The sequence below is a fragment of the Xyrauchen texanus genome, chromosome 17 (genome assembly GCF_025860055.1).
Source record: "Xyrauchen texanus isolate HMW12.3.18 chromosome 17, RBS_HiC_50CHRs, whole genome shotgun sequence".
Classification (NCBI taxonomy): Eukaryota; Metazoa; Chordata; class Actinopteri; order Cypriniformes; family Catostomidae; genus Xyrauchen; species Xyrauchen texanus.
In genome coordinates, this window is record NC_068292.1 from 29,409,193 (window position 1) to 29,417,857 (window position 8,665).

General features: G+C 40.6%; 1 protein-coding gene across 1 annotated transcript; it reads right to left on the minus strand.

Moving 5' to 3' along the window:
- Positions 1-3,917: 3,917 nt before the first annotated feature.
- scrt1b (scratch family zinc finger 1b) lies at positions 3,918-7,282 on the minus strand. Its single transcript, XM_052147093.1, has 2 exons — positions 6,921-7,282; positions 3,918-6,191 (listed from the first exon to the last, which is right to left on the minus strand). The coding sequence occupies exons 1-2, from the start codon at positions 7,033-7,035 to the stop codon at positions 5,467-5,469; spliced, it is 840 nt and encodes a 279-aa protein (XP_052003053.1). The 5' UTR covers positions 7,036-7,282; the 3' UTR covers positions 3,918-5,466.
- Between the last annotated feature and the right edge of the window lie 1,383 nt (positions 7,283-8,665).

The following is an 8,665-nucleotide window of genomic DNA, read 5'->3' on the forward strand; positions in this document are numbered from 1 at the left end:
CCACCTACACCAGTATGGAAATCTACACAAATCCTGGAAAGCAAGCCCTATCTGGATAATAAAACCTCCAGAAGGAAAAGCATGGTTAATGTTACAGGTCTCAGGGTTGCACAGTTTGAAAAGAAAGCAAACACATACGACACTACCGGGATCTTTTGGAAAGGTAGAAATGATTTCAATGGGTGCTTTGCTCAAATTGAACAGAAAATGCAAAAAAAAAAAAAAAAAAAATGCTGTGAAACACCCCTTTTTTGAAAGGTTATTGGAGATTTGGTCTTCTTTAAATTTCCATCAGAAATGTTGGATCAAAACGTTGTAACTCGTAATTTGATATTTCACAGATCACCATCATTGTTACCATGTCTGCTCTAGCAAGACCTAAGTGGCTCGCTGCTGTTGGTAGATGTATACTTTTGCAGAGAAATCACACAAAACCAGTTGGCAAACGTCAGTTTTTAATTTCCAAATTGCAATTGCTATGATAGATATGAGCCTGTCGCCACCATCTCGGCACAAATCTGTCTGTGAAATGTGATGTGAATAAAAGCAATATAATAATTGTAAAACCCTGTCTTTGCATTTATTCTAAATGCAGTAAGTAACTTTGTTTAATCAAAACCATCTGTTAAGTTTGAATATTGAATATGATACAATTGAACTCAAATATTATTTACTGTATGTAAACCAATAATTTAACTCGTAAAGAAGCATATTGACAGTAGTTTTATATGCCAAATTTCTCAGGCTTAATAAGTGTGTTAAAGATGTGAGGATGTGTAATCATCTAAATGATAAGTCTGACAAAATTATACAGGCCAATTAATTCAGATTAAAACTGGTTTTGTTGATAGTAAGGAAAGAACCAGCGTATATTTCTTCACTATAATCCACATATACAGTGCATCCGGAAAGTATTCACATCGCTTCACTTTTTCTGCATTTTGTTATGTTATAGCCTTATTCCAAAATGGATTAAATTAATTATTTTCCTCAAAATTCTACAAACAATACCCCATAATGACAACATGAAAGAAGTTTGTTTGAAATCTTTGCAAATGTATAAAAAATAAAAAAAACGATAAAATCAGATGTACATAAGTAGATTGAGGTGTTTCTACAACTTGTTTGGAGTCCACCTGTGGTTAATTCAGTTGATTGGACATGATTTGGAAAGGCACACACCTGTCTATATAAGGTCTTACAGTTAACAGTGCATGTCAGAGCACAAACCAAGCCATGAAGTCCAAGGAATTGCCTGTAGACCTCCGAGACAGGATTTTTATAGAGGCACAGATCTGGGGAAGGTTACAGGAAATTTTTGCAGCATTGAAGGTCCCATTGAGCACAGTGGCCTCCATCATCCATTAATGGAAGACGTTTGGAACCACCAGGACTCTTCCTAGAGCTGGCCGCCCGGCCAAACTGAGCGATCGGGGGAGAAGGGACTTAGTCAGGGAGGTGACCAAGAACCCGATGCACAGAACTCTGACAGAGCTCCAGCATTTCTCTGTGGAGAGAGGAGAAACTTCCAGAAGAACAACCATCTCTGTTGCATTCCTCCAATCAGGCCTGTATGGTAGAGTGGCCAGATGGAAGCCACTCCTCAGTAAAAGGCACATGACAGCCCACCTGGAGTTTGCCAAAAGGCACCTGAAGGACTCTCAGACCATGAGAAACAAAATTATCTGGTCTAATGAAACAAAGATTGAACTCTTTGGCCTGAATGGCAAGTCTGGAGGAAACCAGGCATCGCTCATCACCTGGCCAATACCATCCCTACAGTGAAGCATGGTGGTGGCAGCATCAGGCTGTGGGGATGTTTTTCAGCGGCAGGAACTGGGAGAATAGTCAGGATCCAGGGAAAGATGAATGCAGCAATGTACAGAGACATCCTCGATGAAAACCTGCTCCAGAGCACTCTGGACCTCAGACTGGGTAAAAGGATCATCTTCCAACAGGACAACGACCCAAAGAACACAGCCAAGATATCAAAGCAAAGGAGTGGCTACGGTATAACTCTGTGAATGTCCTTGAGTGGCCCAGCCAGAGCCCAGACTTGAACCCAATTGAACATCTCTGGAGAGATCTGAAAATGGCTGTGCACCGACACTTCCCATCCAACCTGATGGATCATGAGAGGTCCTGCAAAGAAGAATGGGAGAAACTGCCCAAAAATAGGTGTGCCAAGATTGTAGCATCATACACAAAAAGACTTGAGGCTGTAATTCGTGCCAAAGGTGCTTCAACAAAGTTTTGAGCAAAGGCTGTGAATACTTATGTACATGTGATTTTTTTTTTTATATATAAATATGCAAAGATTTCAAACAAACTTATTTCACATTGTTATTATGGGGTATTGTTTGTTGAATTTTGAGGAAAATTATGAATTTAATCAATTTTGGAATAAGGCTCTATCATAACAAAATGTAGAAAGGTGAAGCGCTGTGAATACTTACCAGATGCACTGTATGTTCTGGTACAATAACTTTTATTAATGTCAGCAAACATTATTGCATTATATAATGCTTAAGAAATTACTAAAACTGCAGTGCTGCTCATAACCTCCACTGAATGCTGCTGCTCTAAAGTACCCATGAAACAACAAGAGGGTGAGTAAATGACAACAGTGGGACTATATAAGTATGTTTCAGAAAACGGTTGTAATTTTTGCAATTCCCTTTTTTGATGCCACTGGCACAGATATTGTACACTTCACCTTTAAAGAGTACCTTTCCCTGACCCAGTTTTTCTTTAATAGCCTCTGATCTAATCACACAGCTTAAGCCATTGCTGATTGTAAATAAAATGAGATTGATTGTGGACACTTTCCAGAAAGTGATGACACTAATGAGCAGATTCTTTGACAACCCAATCCATTAATCACTACTAAAACTGTTTATTTTGAGATCAAGCTGGCCTAAGTTTTAAATGTAAAGCTACTCGAGTTGAGAGTAGGTGTTGAGAGTGTGGTATGTGGTTTGTCATAGCGCTGAGGAACTCAGAGTCCACTTGGAGAGTGCAGCAGATGCAGGAATCACTCATGGGACGCTGTGATCCTAAAGCAGAGAGACGGGGACGAAACGGCAAACAAATCAACGTGTGCGGTCCCTCGCACAGCTGTCTCCGGTTAAATAATGGCTCCTGCTGATCCCATCCTGCTAGCACAATTACCCAGAGCTCCGGAGACCAGAGCGCAGATGCTCAGAATGCTCAGATAATGATTCCCAGCAAATTGATGACACTGGTGGCCTCGTTTGCACAAGCTAGATTAACCTGAGCGAGAGATTTTGAAGCTCTTCACTAAACAGTACGGATGAGGACCAAACTGCAGAAACTGCAGAAAAAGCAGCACTTCATCGAGTGTGTTTGTGAAGTTAATTGCATAACACACAGACAGTAAACAGTTTATCTTGCATGTACAGTCACCAAATGTATGAATCCCTCACATTAAGCAGTACAAACAAACACTTACTTATATGAACTTATAACATTAATGTGATGTATGCTGATCATTACAATAATAGTGAAAAAATGTCTTGCAGCTTTTCAGATTCAGCATGAAACCTGTTGATTTAGGTTAACAAAAGTGCAAAAATGTTGCAAATGTCACCTCAAAGGAAACTGAAACTGCTGAAATGGTTCCCTCTGGACTTTCATTCCTTCCATTTTATAAGCTTTTCTTGTAACATTAAAAACCAACCCATTTCTTTTTCCGGGATGGAGATATTGAACCGTAAAAACAACATAGCAGGTTTCCCCCCCATCCCATCCCTTGGCCTTGTTGCTTCGTCAGTGGGTGTGCATTGATTTTCATTCACCAAGATTAATTGGCCTCTTTAAAAGACTAATTTCATGGAGGAATGGCAATAATCAGGGACAAATGAGTAATAGACTGGATTTGTTTACTTTGCCTTTATTATGAAGTGCTTAAAATGCCTTGTGTCTTGTGCTTACATCATTTGAACATTGGCTCAAAAAGTTGCAGGACAATTTTTTTTTCTTCAACATAAGTTTAGTGGATCCATCTACAGTAAAAAAAAAAAGAAAAAGAAAAAAAATCTCTTCTAATAAGTATCTACATGAAGATCATCTCACCATCTGAGCTGTTTATGTAGATATTCCTCTTTCGAGATTATAAAAAGGAAGATTGAGCTAGGTAACATCTACCTGAATCTAGGATTTTTGTGCTACTTTTTTTAAGGATTTCTACAATGAAGTGCTTTCAGTATAAATTTCAGCGACACCCAAACTGGAGAAAATTAAGTTTCACCCTGCCTTGATCTGAGCCAGATATGCAGTGCGTGTGCATTACAGACAGGCTATGCAGATGGTACACCTTCCAATCCCTCCTATCCTTGCTTGTCCCTTTGAGTTAACCTCAGAAAAGCCATTACATTTCCAGAGGGGGTGTTCCACACTTCCAGAGAATAGTTCTAAATTGCTTAGAGAGGAGTTATATAGCACTTTGGGCCTACATCCTAAATCTACGCTTAAATTTGAGGCAGGCAGTGCATAAGCAGTGAGCAAAGAAAGATGGTTTAGACTTTATGAATTTGAGTCTTTTCAACTCACTAGACTCTACATTGGCATTTTCCCTGATGTGGTATTTTTCTATTTTTAAATGATTATTAAGAGTATTGGATCAAAATGTACCTGATTTAGAAAGAAACTGCTATAGGTAATACTTTTTTACTTTCAAAAATACCATGCATTGTGATTATTGCTTTTTATATTCTTATGAGAACCATTAGAAATATTGCCCCTTGACACTATCTCTACATTTTGGCAAAATTATAAACTTTGTGGTATTGGCATAGATTTTTTTCTTTTTACATGCATTAAGTAGGTTTACAAAATAAATGACACGAAAGCAAAAATAAACAAATAAAATCAATTTAAATTATTACAGTGGATCTAAATACTTTGGCATGTTAATAGGACTGGCATAACCTAAAAGCAATGTTTTAGAGAGAAAATAATAAAGGCAAATAAATTATAAATGTACACTTTCAGTGCATCAAATAAAATTGTACATCCTAGATGAAGTAATTAAAACAAAGAGACAATAAATAAATAAATAAAATCTTTACCTCGATTGTGAATACGTTTGGGCCACTTGCAGCAGTATGATAATATCCACTGACAATACAAAAGAGTTTTATTTTAATGAGCAATATGGTGGCACTCAAGTCTTCACTGGCGGCAATCAAAGTCAAGTGTTACGCAGCGCCGATGTGAAGTCTGAACTGTCTGAACGTAATTTGAGGACATGGGTGCTGAAGTGCATGCTAAGGTTCCATATTCCCGTCAGGTAACATTGCAAAAAAAAAAAAAAAAAAAAAAAGATAAAATTGTGCTATTATTGGGTTTCACATTTGATTGCGAGAAATAACTGGGCAAGATAGTGTGTAATCATCCTAGGATGTGACCGAGTGAAAGTGTTTGTCAACGTTTCGAGGCCGGAAGTCATGCTTCAACAGACGCGAGTGGCGAGAACGCGCCTTTGAAGCACGCAGACTCGTAGTGCTTGTTCAGGTAGGACTTGAGCGCGAAAGTTTTGTTGCATCGCTTGCATTTGAAATGCTTAAACGCGGAGTGGGTCTGCATGTGCGCCCGCAGGTTGGAGCGGTCGGCAAACGCTTTTCCACAGTGTGCACATCCAAAGGGCTTCTCGCCCGTGTGAGACCGCATGTGGCCTTGCAGTAGCCAAGGTCTGCTGAACGCTTTTCCACATATGTCACATTTGTGCTTGAGGTCATGGGTGAGCAGGTGCATGGCCATGGCTGGCATGGACACGTACACCTTCCCACATGTCTGGCACTTTTTGGCCATCTTGCTGTCCAGGCTCCGGTGCGTCTGTTTGTGCCTGCTCAGATTGGAAGACGTTGCGTAGGTTTTGCCGCACTCGTTGCACGTGTGTCGTTGGAGCGTCCGCGAGCCGCTGATCACTTTCCGCCGCGACCTGCCGTCCGTGATGAAGAACGCATCCACGGTGTAACCTTCGCTCACCGCGTTGTCTCCGTTAATGTACCCGTTCGTGATCTCTGAATGCGGGCTGTCCGGCGGGTCCGAGTCAGGTGCTCCGTAGTCACTGTGGTTGCTGTCATAAATAGGTCCTGGGGAAGGTACTTTAATGCCACCGTCACTTTCTCCATCGTAAACGGCTGGGGTGATGTAGTCGCTGATGTACCCTAGCGTAAAGAGAACAAGATCTTTTATTCAATTATTCATATTCGCAGGGGAATCGAGTGAGGACAATGTGCTTCATAAATGCACTGGGCACTTTTCCGCTCAATTTATCTCCACCTTGGCAAAGGCAACTCTGCCAGATTGTGCCAATGTCCTTAGAGATTCATTCGAATACTACCAACGAATTCAGCACTTTACTTAGATTATAATTATAAACTTCTTACAGCCCCACTAAAGGAAAATGCACATACAGTGTTTGCCATTTGCTTGTGAAAAGATTGTATTCACATGATCCGTGAGTTATTTCAGGATAATAATACTACATTTACAGTATGAGCTCAGATAGCGCTTATTACAGTGGGAGATTATTATCCAGTTCTAAAGGCACTGCCATAAGCACAGTGTGCAGTCAGCTGCCCTAAGCGTTTCTTTGATTTGCAGAATAAACACCTAAGCTCATCTTGAAGACAAGCAGCGCGCACACAGCAGGTCAACGCGTGTGACTGCATGGGCTCCAAGTTGCTGAGAAGTTAAGCGTTGTTAGCAGCAGCAAATAATTCATATCTAATGTACATGTTAACCATGCATTTTAAGGATATCAGTGCGGGAATACCGCCATATTTTTGCATTCCTACTTATGTTTTACATCAATCAAATGTAAATGCATTGATAAAGAGTGCTGAATTAATAGAAAATACAGGCATTCCTACAGTTGACACGTTTGCATTTACCTTTGTCGTGTATTCGAAAGCTAAGATTGGTCCTGGACCTGCCGTACGCACTCTCAAGTTCCGTGGATGAGAAATCATCTAGCTTCACCTTTTTCACCAAAAAAGACCTTGGCATGTTTAGAGCGCAGAGCAGAAGCACTTGTCCAGCCCGTTATCCTCACTTTATCCACCGTAGAGTAAAATACTTGGACAGCACGGTGATCCTTAAAAGTGCTGAAAATCAAACACCTGAGCAGAGAAAAAGACGCAGGAGCTCCGTGGCGATGCGTTTCTGCTGTACACGAACCGTTACGCGGAATGCAACTTCAGCACTGGATAGCTCCCGACAGCAACAGATCCGTTCTCCCTGAGTCTCCCGTGTCAAGCGGTGAGATCAGACTCGATGCCGTCACGCAGTTGAAAGCACTCCAAAAATGGGCACCTTTAATGTGAATACGTTTCCGGATGAACTGTTAAGTGTGGGTAGAGAGAGAGAGAGTGCGAGAAAGAGAGAGAGGTATCCGCTCCCTTCTCTCGCGTGTGTCGGTGTGATGTCTGAGCTCTGTTTATCAGCTGGTGGGATTTATACGCGCAGCGATCAGGTGGGAGATGGAGATGGAAGTACTTAATTTAATCCATCAGAAATCTCCCGGGAACAACATTGGACGAGAATGATTTATTGATGCCGTTATTTGTCTCTGCGTCTAATTTTTTTCCACGTACTGGGCGGCCCGCCATGTTTCTCCGATATATAGCCTAAGAATGGAATTTCTTGTGAAAAAAGCCGTGATAAGGCAACGTAATAAGTATAATCCATACGTAGAGGAATTGCTGCTTAAAAATTAATTTAAGTGAAACAAAATTATTTTATGGGATCCATTTTCAAATGTGAGAACATTTTACAGCCTTCAACTTTCTTTTTTTCTTTCTACAGTAAGTTAATTGAAAAACAGTAACATCCCTACTTTGGTCTGTTTTACCTTTCTTCAAGTCAGCTTTGTTTTTTTATCAACCCTTATACACTGAAACTTCTCCAAAATACCTCCACAAACTTATCGTTTGCCCCTTCAGGTCACTTTTGTCACCTGTTTACATGACAAACATGACAATCTTACCCTCAAGAAATTTGTTCCAGTAAAGCGAATTCAGTTACAATTTGTTTTATTCAAATTAATTGGACATTTGCTTCTGACTTCTGAACAAAACAGAGACCATACATATCAAGTACTAAAACAAGGCAGAAGTTCATATCACTTATTTAAAAGCATAAACCATGAAGTGAGCTGGTCTTATATATTTTCAGACCTAAACTACTCTCAAACATACACATTTTCCCATATTGTATAACCAGTATAACCTAAAATCCCATCCATCATTTGCTATCACTAACTAATCACCTACCTAATCTCTGTGATTTTAGCAGCAGTGCTATTATTTGGGAAAGCAAAAAGAGACTAGTTTACAGCTGGTGCTCACATGCAGTGACAGGCAGCAAGCATGGAGGAGAACAGGATCCAGGCTTTGCAGCTGCTGCGGCCCCCTCCACGAGCAGATGGAGCCTAGTGGGAACAAGGCAGGGATGGGGGGGGGAGACTAAGGAGCAGCTAAGGGGAACACGGAAGCATCAGCAGCGAGAGAGGAAGGGATGGGGTTTGAAGGAATTGTTTGGTCGCAGTGTTGGTGAAATCTTTGATAGAAAACAGATTTTTCCTCTCGTGACTTATTCTACTGAGTTACTGAAAAGAAGCATTCCCCATCAGACATTT

What these genes read in the sequence shown, in the direction of transcription:
- scrt1b (XM_052147093.1), bottom strand. Translation starts at nt 7,035, where the DNA reads ATGCCAAGGTCTTTTTTGGTGAAAAAGGTGAAGCTAGATGATTTCTCA. An exon ending in CTTTCGAATACACGACAAAG is followed by an intron (nt 6,192 to 6,920) that starts GTAAATGCAAAC and finishes TCTTTACGCTAG; the next exon opens with GGTACATCAGCGACTACATC.